This window comes from Myxocyprinus asiaticus, chromosome 3 (genome assembly GCF_019703515.2).
Source record: "Myxocyprinus asiaticus isolate MX2 ecotype Aquarium Trade chromosome 3, UBuf_Myxa_2, whole genome shotgun sequence".
Taxonomy (NCBI): domain Eukaryota; kingdom Metazoa; phylum Chordata; class Actinopteri; order Cypriniformes; family Catostomidae; genus Myxocyprinus; species Myxocyprinus asiaticus.
Genome location: NC_059346.1, coordinates 6,217,759 through 6,239,616, shown reverse-complemented (window position 1 = coordinate 6,239,616; position 21,858 = coordinate 6,217,759). Strand labels below are relative to the sequence as shown.

The 21,858-nt window shown below is 38.2% G+C and overlaps 1 protein-coding gene across 2 annotated transcripts in view; it reads right to left on the bottom strand.

The window, feature by feature from the left end:
• The window catches only part of LOC127430111 (poly [ADP-ribose] polymerase tankyrase-1-like), a 33,574-nt gene that overhangs the window by 4,292 nt on the left and 7,424 nt on the right, over positions 1 to 21,858 (bottom strand). The window contains exons 5-24 of one of the 2 annotated variants that reach the window (XM_051679609.1): positions 19,458 to 19,533; positions 17,514 to 17,534; positions 14,534 to 14,628; positions 13,360 to 13,426; positions 12,842 to 13,028; positions 12,550 to 12,668; positions 12,371 to 12,462; positions 12,195 to 12,273; positions 8,608 to 8,779; positions 8,392 to 8,471; positions 7,712 to 7,857; positions 7,449 to 7,614; positions 3,737 to 3,956; positions 3,534 to 3,643; positions 3,120 to 3,308; positions 2,611 to 2,848; positions 2,296 to 2,375; positions 2,085 to 2,205; positions 302 to 399; positions 138 to 212 (exon numbers count right to left, since the gene is read on the bottom strand). In XM_051679609.1, the coding sequence (XP_051535569.1) occupies positions 138 to 212; positions 302 to 399; positions 2,085 to 2,205; positions 2,296 to 2,375; positions 2,611 to 2,848; positions 3,120 to 3,308; positions 3,534 to 3,643; positions 3,737 to 3,956; positions 7,449 to 7,614; positions 7,712 to 7,857; positions 8,392 to 8,471; positions 8,608 to 8,779; positions 12,195 to 12,273; positions 12,371 to 12,462; positions 12,550 to 12,668; positions 12,842 to 13,028; positions 13,360 to 13,426; positions 14,534 to 14,628; positions 17,514 to 17,534; positions 19,458 to 19,533 (2,431 nt within the window). The remainder of the gene's footprint in view (positions 1 to 137; positions 213 to 301; positions 400 to 2,084; positions 2,206 to 2,295; positions 2,376 to 2,610; positions 2,849 to 3,119; positions 3,309 to 3,533; positions 3,644 to 3,736; positions 3,957 to 7,448; positions 7,615 to 7,711; positions 7,858 to 8,391; positions 8,472 to 8,607; positions 8,780 to 12,194; positions 12,274 to 12,370; positions 12,463 to 12,549; positions 12,669 to 12,841; positions 13,029 to 13,359; positions 13,427 to 14,533; positions 14,629 to 17,513; positions 17,535 to 19,457; positions 19,534 to 21,858) is intronic. The other variant, XM_051679617.1, reaches the window with a different exon arrangement.

Genomic DNA, 21,858 nt, shown 5'->3' with positions numbered 1-21,858 from the left:
GTTTCAAAAATTTGGGTTTGGAACAACATGATAACAGAATTGTAATTTTTAGGTGAACCATCCAGGTAGACTTTTTAGGACCTCAATATTTTCTTTTGGATCCATGAAATATGACTTATGTTAACAGTGAAGTTTACCTTGATAATATTGTATCTACTGAAAACGCCACCTGCGTTCCCTCCGTCCCTGTGCTCCCGAATTGTGCTTTGCATCTGTGATGAAGGAATAAACACCAATTAAACATGGCAGAAACAGAGAGGTGTATGAACTAGACCATAATCGATTGGGTTTATGACTGTACCTCTTCCTCAACAGACTGAAACTCTTTATCATCCACTGCCAGGTCAATCAGGACTGTGCCCTGATTGGTGCAGTGGAACGTCAGATATGGATTTGCACCTGTAGCATTGCAGATTATGGAGAGAGACATCAAACTTAAAGATATATATACAAGCACATATACAAAGGGTGAGCTGTACACTGTCAGGATATGATTCATTTTATATCAATAAATGATACATAAACAGTATATGGATTTTGCTGGTTTTCTGCATTAATTGGTCTTAAAATGTGATCTCATCTTCATCAAAGTCATAGACAAAAAACATATAGACAAACGCAATGTGCTTAAGCTAACAACACACACAAACAGTTATAATCTTTTATGTCTTTATTGAACACATCCTATTAAACATTTACAGTGCTGTGGAAAAAGTGTGTGAACCCTTGGATTTAATATGCACAGCAATGTTTTTGTTGGGTATCAGCGGCTTCCTTCGTGATGTCCTGCAATGGACACCAAGCATGTTTAATGTTTTCCGTACAGTAGACTCATGAACAGAGATGTTAACCAGTTCCAATGATTCTTTCAAGTCTTTAGCTGTCACTCAAATTCCTCTTTACCTAATTGAGCATTCTGCAGTGTGCCCTTTGAGTCATCTTAGCTGGATGGCCACTTCTAGGCAGAGTAGCCACAGTACTAAATCGTCTCCTTTAATAGACAATTTGTCTAACCTACTTTTTCCAACCTACACTGTGAATGTTTGAATGATGTATTTAATATGTACAAGAACAATACAATCATTTGTGTGTTATTAGTTAAAACAGATTGTGTTTGTTCATTATTGTAACTTAGATGAAGACCAAACCAGATTTTAAGACAAATTTATATATAATTGTAGGTAATTCCAAAGGGTTCACATACTTTTTCTTGCCACTATATATACACTGTACCTTAGATGCATGATGTATGTGCTGACGGGGCATGTTTCCCTGTAGTTTAATTTTTTAATTCAATTTCAATTCAATTTAGAGCACTTGATCCAATCAAAAAATTCACAATTTGCATTGAAGTGAGGATTCAAATATGGATGAATACTGTTTTTATTTCACCTCTAGAGGCTGCTGTTATACTGTAGTACCAAGTTGTTCTAATGGTAGACTTCTTCAGCACCAGCCACAGAGGAATAGGGAGGATAAAAAAATAAATAAATAAAACCACTATCGGCAACTATTGTGCGGATAACCGATAGTTCCAAGAAGCAACTATTGACACCGATTAATCGGTAAAACCGATATTTCAGTCTACCTCTAATTTAAACACACACTCATACAAACACGCACTTTATTTCATATTAAAGGTACATATAATACTGTATCACAATATAGTAACTTTTATCGTAAAATTCATGAATATAATAACATTTAGATTTTAATAAAATTGATAGTTCCGACTCTAAAATGTGATTGCATGTGCCATGTTTGAAGCTGTTGTAAAATATTCAATATACAAACACTTTTGACTGGAAATCAGTTGAATTTTAAATTGATGAGCCACATTACTCGGCAGCCATAAGTTAGGCTGGTGAACTATATAACTTGCGAGTACACACTTTTGTCTTAATAATTCTGTTTTTAAGAGCCTTTCCAATGGGATTGTAGGTACTGTGCTTCGCTGTACACTAATTAACCGTAGAAAACAAAAACGTAAGACACAACACTCTTGTGGCTTATTGTGTTATTCTTAAATGGACTGGTGTTTAATGAGATAACTGTATTGAGTGGACAGGTGTGGGGAGTCTCACCCTGCTGTCCTCCCAGCAGCCTCTCGATGCCTTTGATGAGTTTGTGTCTGTGTCCGTAAGCGTTGATGCCGATCTCCTTGAGTTCCTCGTGACCCATATCAGCCAGCACATCCAGAGTGATCTGAAAGACAGCGGAGACACCGTCACAATCATGAGGAAACCTCAAAACATCCTCCCAGATGAAAAAAGTTCACAGATGTTTCTCTCTCACCTGTTCTCTCTCAAAGATGTCCCGCAGGTGCTCAAGCCCCAGACTCTTAAGGAACTGTGTGATATTCATATCTAGAACAGCTACGGGACAAAAATATTTTTGAGAAATGAAAAATACATATGCTGGGAAACCACATTAATCAGACATATTTCTGCATATGTATGTGTGTGTTTGTATTATATGTATGTGTGTATATATATATATATATATATATATATATATATAAAATACACACACACACACACACACACATACATACATATATATATATCATTGTATAATAAGATTACACAAAAGAATGAACCAATCGCTCACCATCTCCTTCCTTCCTCTCAGTTCCAGTGGCCCCATCAGCGGGTCCTGTTGCCCCTCCACTGGCCACGTCACTGAGCGGGCCCGCCAGGTTATCGATACTGGAGGCAGCAGAGAGGCAGGAGGGGGTGGAAGCAGGTGATATCAGAGCGGCGCTGAGCACGGTGGCCTGTGGTTTGAAGCAGCTGGGCAGAGCGTCAGGGGGCATTGCATCCATCAGCAATGCACGGATGTCATCAGCCTGACCAACACAAATAACAGGTAAATAATAATTTACTTATTACTAAAGACAACATGAAGTCAAAATTGACCCTATTTACTTTCTTCATACAAGTAATACATGTCAATACAAGATAGAAATGTTATTTCATAATCTTTCCATAAAATGTAACCTTTCCTGCCTCTAAAATGGCTTTCTCTTTAAATCAGAAACTGACATGTCAAGTCTTACCACAGAGTTTTAACTGAACAAAGGGTTTTCTAACAGTTCTTTTAAGGGTTAGACCGTATACCGTAGCAAGGTCCAGAGCCGTCTGTCCTTCCTGGTTCTTCATGGTTGGGTCGGCGCCATGTGCCAGCAGCAGTGCACACAGCTGTGTACGCCCCTTCTGTGCAGCCTCATGCAGCGGAGTAAAGGCCCACTTATCTGTTGCATTCACACACGTGTTGAACTTGATCAGGAGAGCGGCGATATCAACATGCTAGAGAGAGTGTGAGAGAAGAACGGACAGATTACGGACAGTGCTAATGTCATAATAATGTATCAAAAACTCGGCCTAAGTTCATATGAACAAATGCATTGCAATGAAACAAATAAATAAGAAATATCTAGACAATATCGGTTTACCAATAATATGCATGCTTGATTTAATCCTTCATAACCAAGTCATGCATCTAGATTAAAACCTTTGCCTGTGTTCTCTTACCCCATATGAAGCGGCATTATGCAGAGGGATCAGTCCTCCTTTATCCTGAGCGTTCACATCTGCGCCATGCTCCAGAAGATACTCGGCCACCTCCAGATTATTATAGCCAGCTGATCAAAACAAAAGCACATGCAGCATTCAAACAATAGACGATTGAATATTTGGTTTTAAATGTGAGAAAAGGCTACGTGATGTTAGGTTACCTGCGAGGTGCAGTGGGGTGGAGTTCCTTCCCTGTGTGTCCCTGCAGTTGATGTTCTCAGGGCTGCAGAGTTTCTGTACACGGGCGAGACAGCCCTTCTTGGCAGCGTCCAGCAAGGCGGCGTCTCCTCGCAGCAGGTCTTGGATGTCCGTGTCTCCGTCCTTCACCATGTCCAGAGCCATGCTGCCATCACGGTTCTTTTTAGACGGGTCTGCGCCATGCTACAGAGAAGAATAGACAATGCAATCAATTATAAAGTAATCAGTAATTAACAAATGTAGGGATGCCCTCAAAAATGGTAACAATTTACAATGGGTTCTATTTGATAGTGAATGCATTAGGTATCATGAACTAACAATGAACAATCATTTTTACAGCTTTTATCAATTTTGGTTAATGTTAAATTATGAATTTTTTTTGTTCATTTTAGATCATAATGCATTAACTGATGTTAACACACAACATTTAATATTTGAAATGTATTAGTATAAACTGAAATTTACATTGACCAAGATTATTAAGTGCTGTAAAAGTATTGTTCATTGTTAGTTCATGCTTACTAATATAGGTAAATAATAATCAACACAACCCCCCAAAAAAATGTGGCTAAAAATTACAGATATTTTTCACAGAAAGAGAAATAGTCAAAAATAAGCTTCTAACTTTTAAGTGTTACTTTGATAACAGTCCATGCGAAAAAGGCAACATGATATTAAGAATAAAGGCCACGTCCACACTAATAAATTTTTGTTTGAAAATGCATCTTTTTCTCTACGTTTTGACCTTCAGTCCACACTAACTACATTTCCATCCAAGGATTTTTTGTGAAAAAAGTTTTAGTGCATCAAAATAAAGCTGATAGAAATGCAAATTATCGCTAAAACTTCACAAACGTCGACATAATATTTTTCCGTTTAACTCTAGTGCATAAACTATGTCGATACTTCAAATGTCGCAAAAAACTGGTTTCGAAAAAATTGCCATTAACGCAAAAATGTAGTGTCACATGACAGAATTTGCCCCAATCGTTAGCCTGTGTTAATCATGACGACGGCGTACATCCTTGAAAGCCAATGTATTGTACGTGATTATGGATTGATCTTAACGGCATAGCACAGATCCGATGCTGCAAACATGACACTTCCAGGAGTGCCAACACAAATATCTCGTATCATGCACATCGACAAGTGCACGGAGAACAATGAATGGCCACTGTTTGTGATTAATTTAATTCATGGTAGCCATCCGTTTATTTATTAAAGTTGCTTTTCCACACCATTCAAAATAATAGACGGCAGTCACGGAATTAGCCCACAATAAAAAAAAAAAAAAAAAACATCATTTCTGTGCACACACGTTTTAAATTAAAAATAAATACACAATACAAGGAGAAAAACATCAGTGTTTACAGTTTACATCACCAGAACACTAACAGCCCAATTCTATAAAATTGTTGTTTATACTTTTGAAAAAATGCCGGCAAAATTCCCTGTATTAAATTAAATTACCAAATGAATAAAGCATTAAATAAAATAATTACCAAACGAAAATGTTTTTTATTTTTAGACCTATATGTGCCTTTTCCTTTACTCAAACTTAAATTAGCCTTACCCTGTTCTGTAGGCAAAAAAAGTCGGCTTAATAACATTCTCAGAATGTTCTGCACTTTTTTCAAGACTATAAACTATCAGAACTATTTGTCCAATGCCGAGTTCACTTTCAGAAAACGAGCTTTTGAACATTTTAAAACATTTCAATATTTTAAATCTAACCCTCTTTACCTCAGATCGCATTGCAGAGCTTCTTCAGAAAATGTAAATTGCATTATGACGCTAAAATTAATCTGAGATGACAATCAAGTTCAGTTGGTCATTAAAAGTTGCTGGACAAATATGCAGGACATAATGCAGTTGTGATGGCAATGCTTTAGACTAGATGACTGTATCGTGATGTATCATATGTAAACCCTGATATTACACTGCATCAATTTTTCTCTAATAGCAGTGCACATAGCATGTGCACATCGATGGATGATCATTTTACGAAGACCTAAAGTTTCCCCAACTACTTGGTGCAGGTTGCCAGCTTGAACAGGGTCATGACGATTTGCTTTCGAGATGGAACCGGTGGCAACCTGCGATAGACAGACATCAGGACCAATATTACAGTCCTATCAGAAGGGCAAGATCTCCCTTTTGATTGCAATTCCTCCTCTTCTGATTGCTTTTATTTGTGGAATTAAAATGACAGTAAGCTGGATAATTTCAATGAATTGTCTCAATACTTTCCCCATTTTACCAAAACTTCAGAGGAAAAAATCTTGGACATCTGGGAGGTGAATTAGCGATAAACACACATTTCTGTATGGAAACGGCTTACGAACAGATTTATTTTGCGCTAAACCAAAGCTTATGTGGCAAAGTGTTTTTTAGGCATGACATCATCACGCACACCATTTTTATCGATAAAAGGCCATTTGAATGGAAACAGGCAGAAGACGGCAAATTTCACAAAACTTGTTTTACGCATTTTCACTTTGTCGATAACAAAATAGCGCGAAAACTTGATGGAAACTAGGCTACTGAGACAGCGTTTTTGACATCCAAAATGCTCTCTTAAGTGGATAAATTTGAAAATGCCGTCTTCGTGTTGTTGTGTGGACAGGGGAAAGGGAGATATCTGAAAATGATGACGTATTTGTTGTCATGTGACATAGTGGTGTTATCCATTAAAACCAAAGCAATCAAGATGGCGGTCCATGTTGTAGTGGCGATGTTGTGTCCGCTATTCAATTTGATAGCATTATTAAAAGATAAATGTTACTTTGTACAACCTTCAGATTGCATTCCTTCAAAGGCAATGAGAAGTTTACTCGGAATTGCTGTCCGGCGACGGAACACGAGGACAATTGCATTTCAGATCATACATGAAATGGCGATTTTTCGCATGCGCAGTAAGGGGATTTAAGAGTTTTCATCCGTTTTATTGTAAATGAACAACTTTTTGAAAACATTTGGGAAATGGCAGTGTGGACGGAAAGCCTTTCAAATACAACATTTTCAAATGTATCCAGATTAATATGGATGTAGCCACATCTTGTCTACGGTCAATAATGTGTTAAACAACACTGCCACTTGCTTAACACAGTTGGCATTTTATTTTAACAATATTTTAAACTTTTTGGTGCTTAAAAGCTATTGTGAAGTTACACAAACTGAAGGAAGAACATAATGTTGGCATTTCTTTTTTTTGGGGGGGGGGGGGGGGGTTCCTCCCATTTTTCTCCCAATTTGGAATGCCCAATGCGCTCTAAGTCCTCGTGGTGGTGTTGTGCCTCAATCCGGGTGGCGGAGGACGAATCTCAGTTGCCTCCGCGTCTGAGACCGTCAATCCACTCATCTTATCACGTGGCTTGTTGAGCACGTTACCGCGGAAATATAGTGCATGTGGAGGCTTCACACCATCCACTGCGGCATCTACACACAACTCACCACGCCCCCTACCGAGAGCGAACCACATTATAGCGACCACGAGGAGGTTACCCCGTGTGACTCTATCCTCCCTAGCAACCGGGCCAATTTGGTTGCTTAGGAGACCTGGCTGATCACTCAGCACACCCTGAGATTCGACCTTGCGAACTCCAGGGGTGTTAGCCAGCGTCTTTACCACTAAGCTACCCAGGCCCATATTTTTTCACAGTCCTAATATCAAACCTTTAGCAGTAGTTTACAGATCTCATATTTGCCCTTGGCTGCAGCCTCATGTAGTGGAGTGAACTTCCAAAGATCGGCCACGTTCACTGATGCGCCATGTCTCACCAGCAACTCTGCAACCTCGTAGTGACCGTACGAACATGCGTTGTGCAAAGGGACCAGACCACTGCGTAAGAGAAAAAGAGTCAGATAATGCCTACTCAAGGCCTACTAATGGTCAATAATCATAATAAAGGTCTTGATAACGCAAAAACTGGTCGTACCCTTTATCTTTAGCGTGAACATCGGCTCCGTGATGCAGCAGGTACTCCACCACGACCACGCGGTTGTAGCCTGCAGCGAAATGCAGCGGGGTGGAGTGACGCCCATCTAGATCACGACAGTTCACGTTTTGAGGGGAACACAGTTGCTATGTGGGATAGAAACAAACATATTTTGGCAAATCTCCACCAAATGAATATTCAAGTTTGATCACTTAAATATACCAATTTAACTAGTCAACATGAAATCAAATTTGATCCCATTCACTTTATTATTACATGCTCCTGAACTACATCATCAATGGATGTTATTCCACAAAAAAACTTTTTTTAAATTATCTTCATTATCTTTTATAAAAATGAAATAACTTGCTCCTCTAAAACCACTTTCCTTTATTTTTTCAAATATAAAAAATAAAAATAAATAAATAAATTGTAATAAAATAAATATTTAATATAATAAAATACTAAATAAAATATGTTATAAATATTTATGAATTTTTCATGATTTAATCAATTCCCCATAAACAAAATCATTAAAATGGTCCAACCCCCCAATTTTTTTTTTGCTGTTGCAGAATATACTGTTTTACTCTGAAATGTCACACAGCTGAAGTCAAATGGGTTGCAAATGCAGCTTCATGTTGACTTTAAAACTGCCAAACTTTGAAACTGATATTTACCTTCACCGTGTCAAGGTCTCCGGCTTTAGCGGCTTCCAGAAAACGGTAATCCACATCTGAATTACGAGGAGGAATGTTTTCTAGAGAAATAAGTATAGACCTCTTAATAGTGTTGATGGGACTGAGAGACAGATAATCTATGAATAATATTCTAATATGGCTCAATCAGAATAATAATAGTGTGTTTAATATTGCAGAGAAGGACTGTAATTCTACCGTTGAGTATTTGTTGTATGGCTTCATTGCCCATCTGTGAAGCAGTGAAGCCCTGCAGAGAAACGATTGACGGGTCAGCTCCATAACCCAGCAACAGACGGCATGTCTGGATGTGGCCAGCGAGGGCTGCCCTGTGCAGAGCGGTCTGTCCCAGTGTGTCCACAGCATTCACCTACAGATACACAGATATTATGAGTCATACAACTGCAGTAGAATGAGATCTATAAGAGACATGCATGTGCCGACTGATGAACAGCTCTCTCCCAAAACCAAGAGAGCTGTCCACCTAACCAACATTTTTAGATCTAATAGGTGTACTACTGATGTAAAAGCTGTTTGAAGAAAAAAAAAAACCTTAAATTAACCCTCCTATTCGAATCAAGAAGGGCCGCTTCACTGTTTATGGTCATTTTTGACCGGAAACAGTACAGATGTTACTGTTTATGTTTTTTATAAAGCTGTTATAAAATTTCTTCTTCCCTGAAGTAAAAACAATAAAATGCACTTCTTTTGAGATTTTATGTTTTTTAGCTCTTATTCACATATACATTTTCTCAATTTCACCATTCATTTGAAAAATTTATGTAACTTCACTTCAGTAAAAACCTAGTTGAAATATGAAGAAAATATGAGAATGTCTCATTTATTGGGGCACATTGCTGCCATCTGCTGAAAAAAGAAAAATTACTAGACTTGAAAACCATGTTATAACAATAATAGCCAGTAGATGGCTGCAGTGTTCTATGCAGCCACCTACTGTGTAGCAATTCTAACTTTTATCACAAGTTATGCATTTGGATATATATTTAAACATTATCAAACTATTGTGTGTGTTTGTTGTGCGTTCTGCCTTCTGGCTGTGTTAATCACATCAATTTATTTCAGTGTGTGCATGTCTGTGTTTGTGCTGCATTGTGGCAGATTTCTAGATTTTATTTGCCCAAAAAAACAAAACTCATTCTCATTCATTTCCTATAGTCGGTCAACTTTGACCGCGAACAGTAAAGGTGTTCTTTTTTGTTTGTTTTTTAACGACCTTAGACTTACTGAATCAAGTCCAATTTGGAGGAAGTCACCAAGTCTTTAAATGCTTAGATAAAGGAAACCATTTTTATTATATCTGAAAAATGTATTTATTAAGAGAGGCTGCATCTCTTGCAATGTCGCAGGAAACCGGAGCAGAAGGTATGCCTTAATATTTTGACTTAAACATTTTATTATTTATCATTTAAGATTTATTTAAAAAAAAAAAAAAGAAGCCATAGAGTGTAACATACAGTTGTGCTCATAAGTTTGCATACCCTTGGAGAATTGGTAATATATGTACCATTTTTAAAGAAAACATGAGTGAGCAGGCAAAACACATTTCTTTTATTTCTTATGGGATTCATATTCAACTGTAGGTTATAACAGAATGGCACAATCATAAAACAAAACATGGCAACAAAGAAAAAAAATGAACCCCTGTTCAAAAGTCTGCATACCCTTAGTTCTTAATACTGTGTATTGCCCCCTTTAGCATCAATGACAGCGTGCAGTCTTTTGTAATAGTTGTCTATGAGGCCCCAAATTCTTGCAGGTGGTTTAGCTGCCCATTTGTCTTGGCAAAATGCCTCCAGGTCATGCAGAGTCTTTGGTCGTCTTGCATGAACCGCACGTTTGAGATCTCCCCAGAGTGGCTTGATGATATTAAGGTCAGGAGACTGTGATGGCCACTCCAGAACCTTCACCTTTTTCTGCTGTAACCACTGGAGGGTCAACTTGGCCTTGTGCTTAGGGTCATTGTCGTGCTGGAAAGTCCAAGAGTGTCCCATGCGCAGCTTTCGTGCAGAAGAATGCAAATTGTCTGCCAGTATTTTCTGATAACATGCTGCATTCATCTTGCCATCAATTTTCACAAGATTCCCCGTGCCTTTAGAGCTCACACACCCCCAAAACATCAGTGAGCCACCACCATGCTTCACAGTGGGGATGGTATTCTTTTCACTATAGGCCTTGTTGACCCCTCTCCAAAACACAGAATTTATGGTTCGTCACTCCAAATTACAATGTGCCAGAAGCTGTGAGGCGTGTCAAGGTGTTGTCGGGCATATTGTAACCGGGCTTTTTTGTGGCATTGGTGCAGTAAAGCCTTCTTTCTGGCAACTCGACCATGCAGCTCATTTTTGTTCAAGTATTGTCATATTGTGCTCCTTGAAACAACCACACTGTCTTTTTCCAGAGCAGCCTGTATTTCTCCTGAGGTTACCTGTGGGTTTTTCTTTGTATCCCGAACAATTCTGCTGGCAGTTGTGGCTGAAATCTTTCTTGGTCTACCTGACCTTGGCTTAGTATCAAGGGATCCCCGAATTTTCCACTTCTTAATAAGTGATTGAACAGTACTGACTGGCATTTTCAAGACTTTGGATATCTTTTTATATCCTTTTCCATCTTTATAATGTTCCATTATCTTGTTACACAGGTCTTTTGACAGTTCTTTTCTGCTCCCCATGGCTCAGTATCTAGCCTGCTCAGTGCATCCATGTGAGAGCTAACAAACTCATTGACTATTTATACACAGACACTAATGGCAATTTAAAAAGCCACAGGTGTGGGAAATTAACCTTTAATTGCCATTTAAACCTGTGTGTGTCACCTTGTGTGTCTGTAACAAGGCCAAACATTCAAGGGTATGTAAACTTTTGATCAGGGCCATTTGGGTGATTTCTGCTATCATTATGATTTAAAAAGGAGCCAAACAACTATGTGATAATAAATGGCTTCATATGATCACTATCCTTAAATAAAAGACAGTTTTTTTGCATGATCAGTCATATTTTCAAAATCTATGCCAAAATTTCACAATTTCTGCCAGGGTATGCAAACTTTTGAGCACAACTGTAGTTTCCTGTTGATTACATGTTTTGCGTGGTCCAATTCGTATTTTAAAACATAGATAAACATGTTAAAATATAACATTTTCGGATGTTTAAAATATAGTGGGACTGTTCCTTTGGTCAAAGGTAGAAGGCTGCTCACTACAGGATTCCTACTACTTTTGACCAATACATTTCCATATCTTTTCTAGTTGCCCGTTATTCGTGGATAAGTATTTGTCATATTTTATAGAGACTGCACTTACAAAGAGCAGTTTTTAGCCGATAACACATTTCAGAGTTGTGCATAAGAAAAACGTAGATTCACTATAGAAATTACCATGACTTTTCCTGCCCTAAATAATGCAAATTATTATGTGAACACGCTCATAACGTGCATAACACTTATGAATACACAACTGACGTCAAGGTTTTAACTGAAAATGTACTTTGGGAAACTGGGTTGTTTCCCACCAAAATTATGTGCCTTAAGAAGACTTTGATTAGGATGCATTGACATCTTTTGTTTCTTTTGCATTCTTTTTAAGCTTTAAAGTGAGTCACAATCCACTGCCATTGTTTCTGCCCATCTTTTCAATACATTCATAGAAACATCTTTGTATTTCGCCTAACAAACAAAATCATGCAGGTTTAAACGACACGACACAAGTGTGAATAAATGATGACAGAACTTTAATTTGAGGGTGAACTATTCTTCTAAATCACTGGTACCTTTGCTCCATGTTTCTGCAGGACCTCAAGCACATCATTATGACCCCGTTCAGCTGCTACATGGAAAGGAGTCATAAAACTAGAAATAGGAAGAACAAGAGAGTGTGAGAAACTGTGGCCAAGAGATTCAAATGTATCTACTGCAACTAGTAAGTCCCTATGAAATGAACACTCACTCTTTGTTCTTCTCGTGAATGTTGGCACCTTTCCGCAACAGCAGCTCCGTGACCTGTTTGCGTTTGGGGTGAGGAGAGGTCACTGTGCAGTGCTGCAAAAAGAATGACATTTAATTCGATTTTCATAAACACTTTTTTAAATCCGGCAGGATTCTGAGCAGACCGTGCAATGTGCTCACCAGAGCCGAGTCATGCGAGTGAGGGTGTTTGAAGCTGATGATCTCTTGTGCTGTTTTCTTGACCTTTGCCATGTCCGCCTCACGGGCTGCTTGCAAAAGCGTGTGACCTTTAAACTCATCTAACAAGGAAAATAAAAAGGATTTAGAAACAAGTCAAGTCATTTTTATTTGTATAGCGCTTTCCACTACACACATCATGAAACTGTAATAGCTATAAAGTCTTGAGAGTGATCATTGTGTAAACAAACTAATATGTCGACGGATACAATGCAAAATGAACCGTGTCACATACAGGTGAGTCTCTCTTTAAGTTCAGGTGTGGGCGCCACATCCACCGCACTCTTTCCATGGCAGTTGAGCAGTGTGGGATCAGCTCCGTGACTCAGCAACAGTGAACACACCTCCACTCGATTTTTACTGGCTGCCTCGTGCAGAGGGGTGAACTGCCATAGGTCCATGGCGTTAACACACGCCCCATGCTTCATGAAACAACCAATCACAACACTTATGTTTAATAAACAGAAACACATTTGTTAATCAAACTATTTTAATTAATTAATTTTAATTATTTATCACACATTATACATTTGCACATATACAGTGAAATTCTTTTTTTTCACATATCCCAGCTAAGCTGGGGTCAGAGCACAGGGTCAGCCATGATATGGCGCCCCTGGAGCAGATAGGGTCAAGGGCCTTGCTCAAGGGCCCAACAGTGGCATTTACGGCTATATTTGTGCCAAAAGGACCAAATATATTGAAAATACATAGATATTTGATTGGAAAGTACCGGTTAGAATGTTAATTTACCTTCAACAGGAGTTCTGTGACCTCATAGTGACCGTAAGAACAGGCATTATGCAAAGGAACTAGACCACTGATAGAAAAAGAGAGTGAGGGAGCAAAAGAAAGAATATTTAAGAATTATTTGGAGGACCATGATGATGATGATGTGGGCAGCATTTAAAGTCAACATGAAATCTTAATTAAAGTTCCTGGTCTTATTGTGTACGATTCATCTGTGCATGTTACTCCAAATAAAAAAAAGGTTAGTCTCCGAAATCTCTCAGCAAACATAATTGTTATAATTGAATCTGCCTCTAAAATGACTTTTCTTTTCAACTGACGTCAACACCACCTTACCTTAAAGGTGCACTCAGCAATTCCTGAGAAACACTGTTGATATTCGAACTCAACTGCCAAAACTAACACACTCCTCCATTCAGTGCTCCTTTGGAAGCTCCGCCCCCCAAATTCATGCGCGCAAATTAATTCCTTTTACATCTCAGGGTCTCTCCACCACTGAAAAGCCTCGCCGATGTTGATGCAGCTCCTAGCCCTCGACTTATCATAATCCATCTTTTTTTAGTTTATATTCGTCTGACCTTTTTCTCTTAGTCAATTTCTCAGCCATTTGTCCTCCTTGGAGTTTAGAAAGTTCGCATCAGCCAGATTTGCCATTGCTCTTCTATTGAATTTCCCTCTCGCTCTACCCCCACCCCCCATCCTGTGCACGTGCAAGAACCACTCCCTGTTGCTGATTGGCTGGAGTAGTGTTGTATGGATCGGTCTGTTCCACTTTGTTTTTGTCCCATTTACAGAGCCATTTTTTTTCAGCCCACCCACAGAACGGACCGCTAGCAGACTGTAAGGAGATATTTGCAGAATTTGACAAAAAAGTGTATTGGATTAGAAATACTGAGTGCACCTTTCACTTTTAACCCTTATAATCCAATCAATTCCAGATGAATAAAATCAAGTCCCACTTTACATTTACAATCTCTTTATTTGTTTGAGAAGCTTCAATGAACTGTGGAAATGGCACTTAATAAATACAAATTATTACTAGTCTCCAGTTTCACTTGGAAATGCATCACATTATGGAAGTCAAATGGGTTGTGAATGCCGTTTCAAATTGACTTTAAATACATAGTAGATCCTACACAGTAAGAAAGACAGAAAGGAAGTTGTAAACGTTGCTCACCCTTTATCTTTGGCATGGACGTCTGCGCCGTACTGCAGCAATAGTTGCACTATACGAACGCGATTATACCCGGCGGCCAAATGAAGAGGGGTGGACTGCAAAAGAGAGAAGAGACAAATATCAGCAACCCCTCTGAATATAATCAAATTTAAAATCAAAATGGAGCATTACTGATAAGTTATAAAAGTATCATTATATAAACCTCCTTATAACCCATTTGATCACTATAGCTAACGTTATGCCAAGCAGTTCTCTGTATAAAGACACCTGTAAAGAGTATTTCTAATTTGAAATTAAGGCCACATCCACACTAATACGTTTTCATTTGAAAACACATCTTTTTATCTACGTTTTGGCCTTCCATCCACACTGAGACAGCATTTTTGACAGCAAAAATAAAGCTTTTCGAAAACGCTCTCCCAAGAAAACACGTAGTGTGGACAGGGAAGACGGCGATACTGTATCTGAAAACGATAACGTATTTTGTTGTCATGTGATGCAGTCATGTGACCCATTCAACCCAGAAAATCAAGATGGCGGCCCACATTGTGGCAGCGTTGTTGTGCCTGTTATTCACTTTGAGAGCGTTGTTAAAGATAAGTTACTTTGTACAACCTTCACAATGCATTCATTTAAAGGTGATGCAAAGTTTACTCGGACTTGCTGTCCGGCGACGTAACACGAGGACAACTGCGCTTCAGCCCATACATGGAACGTGCACAGAAAGGTTTTAGTGTGGACGAGCAACTTTTGGAAAACGCTTGAAAACGGCAGTGTGGACGGAGAGTGTTTCAAAAACGCCATTTATAAATGTATCCAGATTAATGTGGACGTAGCCTAAATTGACATTTTTTCTTTTCTTCTGTAATGCAATTGTAGAAAGGTCCAGAGCAGCCCACTCCCCTGTAAATATATGGATGTAATTAAAAATCCTAGAACGGAGTATAGGCCTATTCACACCAAGACCTCAACTACGAAATGAGTTCTTTAACAAGACCTAACTTGTTTAATAGCAAAACAGCCTAAAATCTTGTTCCACCAGTCGGGTATATTTTTATCCTCAGTGTGAATAGAAACGTATCATTTCGATGTCAAATCTTGTTTACAACAAACAATCATTCTTGGTGTGAATGGACCATTTTCACATATGGCGACAACGTATTTCCGCCTTAATTTAGCAGGGTAAATCTAGCTCATTATAATCTAACTTTATTTCGAATGTTTTCGTTATTTAAAAAAAATCACATTTATATCACTATTGTGACTGTCAACATGGGTGAGAAACTATATTTGAATTATGAAGACATTATTTCAGGTAAGGGGAAAATCTAAAAGGCATCTTATTTTTTTAAATCAACGTTGTCTCCAAATCAATATAAATATATATAGTATTTTAGAGCTCCACGATTTAAACCAATCAGCACCATGTTTATAGCATTTGTTTATTGCAAAGAACATATCTGGCTAGCAAATGTGCGTAAAATGATAAAGTCAAAAGATTTAGCCAGTTCATATTCTAGAATATTAAAAAAAGATATGCTTCAATAGACGTTTCTATGCAAACTTAATGTTGCACAGTAGCCTATACCGGTGCCATAGTACTACCACAGACTCAAGCTTCATAATATCGACAGTACCACAGTGTTTTTCATTAAATACAGTTGTATGTACGTACCTAATGCTTATGCAGCGAGACACTAATAGCAGAGCAAGGCATAATTTAGACAAAACTGCCAAAGACCTCCACCTCTGTGGGCCGTTCACTACAAACGCATCTGATTTTTTTTTATGCAAGCATGTTTTTTTCAGCGTTTCATGAAGTAACAATGCATTTTTTTAGACGCCGTGTCAATTTAAAAGTAAATCAACCTTTGAAATGCATTGTTTTATTCATTGCACTGCACCTGCTTTAGCCCAATAATTTAAGTCATCCTCAGTGCCTGGCACACATCCAAAATTCCAATGCTCATTTTAGCATTCAAAAGTGCATTTTTATTTTAAATTAGAAGAATATTCATATTTAGAATTTTTATTTGACAGCCTTAATTACTATATGTTAAGAAGCCCTGCTATATGTTACTTCCACGTTCTTGGATCCCGGAAATGTGAAACGGGTCCATAGACATCTGCGATCTCTGAACAACTGACAAATCTCGCTCAATATTGTTTAAGAAGAGATGATTATAAGTGACTCAATAAACCACTGATAACTTAAAAGAAATCTCAGCACAAAAAGTTACAAATCTGTTTTCAGTTCATGCAGTGAGACACAAAATGATGACATGCCCTTATGACAGCCCGAACACAATCACAGCAAAACAAACCGCATGACGATCAATCTCGATGCAGAGGTTTAGTCATGAAAAACTGCTTTGATAGTATGATGCATTCTCAAAGATAATTATGGAAAGGCAACTTTATATCACTATAAATGAAGACTGCAGAACGGCACAAGCAATGGACAACAGTGCAACTTTTCTAGCATACACACAATGGATCTAAACGGTACAGGTCAATCAGAAATCAGGAGTTAAATATCACATTCTCAGAGAGCATGCGTGCTGATCACAACGAATCAAACAAACAGATTCAAAATAGTGAAAACTAATGCATGGTGGTGGGGGGGCGGGGTTGGGGGGTTTAGGGGTGGAAACATGGTGGAGTTCTTGCAAAGGCAGACAATTTAGAGAAGTTTTCGCAAAAGAGAAAAAAGGTTAAAAAAAAAAAAAAAGATTTAAAGAGATAAATGAAAGCATTGTTTTCCGAACCAGCAGGAGACAACCAAATGTTAGCGAAGCTATTGGTTGATTGATGGATTGTGACCAGCAGAAAATAAGGCAGGTTTCTGTGTGCTTTAAGTGTGAGCTAGCATATGGATGGGTTTTTAAGGACAAATTAACAAAAACAAATCGTGATAAAATATATATAAAATCACAGGAAACCAAATAAAACCAATTTCTGTTTCACAAAATAAACTTACCAGCATTTTTTGTGATGTTGACTGAATGTCGCCAGAACGAAAAAAAAACAAAAAACAAAAAATTAGCTATAAACTAAAATCTTATCCATCTGTGCCGACTCTAGTGTTTGCAGCTTAATAAATCAACATCTAGAACATCCTGTTTTATCTTAGAAATCTTCTAAAAATGTTGCTACTTGGAGAAAAATATAAATAACTGATCAGTTAACACAGGAAGCAACTTTGATGTGGGATATTCACAATCTAATAACGATAATATTGACATTGCACTTTAATAATAGGAAATTAGACAAACAAAATTGCTGAAATTAAACAAAAAAATATTATTAGAAACATAGAAATGTCTCTGACTTATGCCCTTCTTCAGGCATTTTACAAATAGTATAAACAACAGGCATATTGCAAGTTTAAACTATTTTTTTTTGTGCGGGACTTTCCGCAATATTCAATGCATCCAATGTGCCTGCCTGCAACCATCCAAGCGTGCGAGAGGTGTTTGTTTACACAATATTTACTCAAAATGTATTTAAAAAATATATTTTTAAACAGAACAAGCGCATTATCCCTTTACAAGGCTTTAGGCAGATTTTACAAAATCTCAACAGGCACAGTTATTGAGGGTGATAATCTCAAAACATCGGTCAAAAACTAGTCAAATAACTGGCCTGGCCGATATATTGTTACACTTCTATCCTACAGCTACTTCTACTTTAACTGCAAAATTAAAGGAATGTTCCGGGTTCAATACAAGTTAAGCTCAATCAGCAGCATTTGTAACATAATGATGAACACTTTAAAATAATTTTGATTCGTACCTTGTTTATATATATATATATATATATATATATATATATAAAAAATTAAAAAAAAGAGGTAAAAATCACGGTGACAGTTAAGACACTTAATGGGACCAGTCCATAAACATCCAAATACACAGTTTAAAAAGTAAAGCCGTAAAACTTCAACATTATATTTGATAATCACTTACCTGGAATAAAGGGTTTAATATAGGATATAAACTTTACATTAATAAATTCAGTAAGCGATTTTATCGCACTAATATCGTTAACATGTATAATGTAAATACGTTTTACACACATTTTTTTTGTATTTTAACATTAATGGACTGGCTCCATTTCATTTCCATTGTAAGTGTCTTACTGTAACCGCTTTTTGAATAAACAAGGGACAAGTCGAAATTGTCGAAATAAATGCTGTCGTTTGAGCTTAACATGTATTGAACTCAGAACATTCCTTTAAACAGATTCAGGGCACAGACCTATGACACTCAACATTAACTAAACTAGAGTGAGCGACAAACCAAAAAACTAGAATTCAAACCAGGGGACTGAGGGTAAACCAGGCTAAATATCACTTCTCAGAGGTCTGGAGGGGGTCTAATATACGAGGTGACCTGACAAAGGACTGAAATGATTGGGATGATAGAGGGGAAATCAATGTTCTGTCATTTTCATGTGATTAGATTATAATTAGGGAAAGAAATGGATCACAAAAGCTACGGCCGAAGGTCAGAGGTGCATCAAATGTACGTCAAAGATCAACTGATCCATACACGCAAAGACACCCCAGTTAAAAATCAAGTTAAACCTCCATAATAAAATTACATTAACCATATGTCCACTATTATGAGTAAAACTAGGTCAGTGCTGTTTACTGCAAACACACAGTATCACAGAAAGAACAAACTAAAAATTAGGATTGTCTTGACCTACATCTGTATCATTTACACAACCAATGAAATACATGAAACCACCTCCTAGATTTAAATCAGACTGAGTTTATGACATATTTTATAAAATACACTACTCTTACCGCAGGCACTGCACATCAGATATATCAAATAATATATTAGAGATCCTGATTATAAATACTCATTACAAATATCTAAATAAGACAAATATTAAATGAGCCGATCTGTGTTACCTTGCGTCCATCGCTGGCATGACAGTTGACATTAAGTGGGGTCAAAAGAGCCATCAGCTTTTCCTCATTTCCACTCCTGAAAAGACAATTTTCCAAACAGACTGTTAGAAGTCTTCATTGGCTTCGTTCAAGCTCAGTATTTGGGAGTGACAACCGTGTTTATTAACAGGTGAGACTCTTGAATTCTCCTGTTCATACTAGTGATGCGTCAAAATGGTTGACTAGTCATCCAACAACTTACTAGTTTGGTTAGTGACGACAAATAGGGTTTTTTTTTTAATAGTTTAGATATTTTTAGCGCAGTGCTTTAATTAGCATGCTGTTAAGACTGCTAATTAAAGTTAAGACCGTTAAGGTCTGCTCGGTAAAACCCTCTTGATCGATGCATCTTTGAAGTTGCATTCAGCCCGTTTAAACCACCATCACTACAGCCATAAGTATTGAGATGAGCGACTCACACCATTTTTTAAGCATCCTGCCATGATAGCATGTCAAATTAAAACTAGATAGATAAAATCCATCAAGACAAACTTTGATGTTGGCTTGACTAATCCATGTCTGAAAGTTTAAACTAGTTTTGAAAGTTTAAAGTCAGGTGGTAATAAATTAAGACAAAACGACAGCTAGATAGATAGTCAGATTGTCACATAGATAGTCAGATAAACCATTAGATAGATAGATAGATAGATAGAGAGAGAGAGAGCAACTTTAAGCAGATTAAAGGCATTTTGTGGGATTGTTTACATTTTTATTTTTTGTAAGGCTGTCAATCAATTACAATTTTTAATCGGATTAATTACAGTCCAATCGGTGGCCGTTTTTAGAACGCTCTTGGGCAGTTTGGGCAGCTATTTTTCAATGTAAACAAGCGTCATGACAGTGCAGCTCCTATCTACTTGAAGGGGGAAAGACAGAAATCTCCAAAATGGTTGGTCAAGACTATGATAAAAGAACATATTTCAAATAAGCAGGAAACTTGTAATGGTCCGAGGCGCATGTGGCGCCGGCATCACTCGAGCTGCATGGCCGAAAACGTGTGCTCCAATCCCCGGCGTCGCTTCTAACTCGCACCGGACCCTCACCGCTCCGTTCCTGGACCTGTAAAGACGCCAGCAAGCAGAGACCGGTCTCCCGAGGAGAAGCGCGCTCGGTGTTTAAAGGCAGCAGTGATGAGGCTGTATTTTTTTTCGTTGACCGTTGGCTGCCGTTAGGCGTTCCAATTTCTTCCATTCATTTTAATAGAAGTGGCCCCTTCTCTGCTAAATGGTCTTTGTTTTGACAAGCAGGAAATGTTCACGGTCACTTGACATCACCAACGAACAGTCCTAGAAATGGTTTATTGGATCTTTCAAATTTTCAGATTACGATCAAAGAACATATTTCAAATAAGCAGTCAAATCTGACAACACTGGAACCATAAATTGTGCTTCTTAACCTCAGATTACACGCGTGCGCACACAAAAAACACAACTTTCCTGGTTTGTATAGCTAATGCGCATGCACGTTTTCGAGTCGATTGACAGGTGATGTCTGTATCTAAAAGGTGACTGGCTCTTTTACCTTTAAGGCAGGACTTCTTTTCAACATCCGTTGACCGCTGGGCATTCCAATTTCTCCCATTCATTTTAATAGAAGTGGCCTGTCTCTGCTAAATGGTCTCTGACTGGGCTTCCTTAACATAAGTTGAACTAACCATTCTGGCAATGGACCGACTAGGTGATTCTGATGTAGTTTTGAACATCCCCAGTTCATACAATAGCTTAGAGGAACAGCTTGAACAATGTCTGTGTGAACAAGTACCTGAAGTCAAGCCCTTTTCTATTCGAATATATATAAATAACGACTATAACCATTGTGACCACGACTTCCATGACAATTCTTATCATATCTGACACAATTCCCAATTCCCAATGCACTCTAAGTCCTCGTGGTGGCGTAGTGATTCGCCTCAATCCGGGTGGCGGAGGACGAATCTCAGTTGCCTCCACGTCTGAGACAGTCAATCCATGCATCTTATCACGTGGCTTGTTGAGCACGTTACCGCAGAGACGTAGTGCATGTGGAGGCCCACGCAATTCTCCATGGCATCCACGCACAACTCACCACGCGCCCCACCGAGAGCGAGAACCACATTATAGTGACCACGAGGAGGTTACCCAATGTGACTCTACCCTCCCTAGCAACCGGGCCAATTTGGTTGCTTAGGAGACCTGGCTAGAGTCACTCAGCACACTCTGGATTCGAACCCGCGACTTTACTCGCTGAGCTACCCAGGCCCCCGACACAATGTTATTTAATAAATGGGTACAATGCAGTTACGTTCACTCAAACATTGGTTGTAGAATCCGAATTTAGCACTTTAAAACTGTATGGAACATTCTAGCACAGGAAATACAGAGGT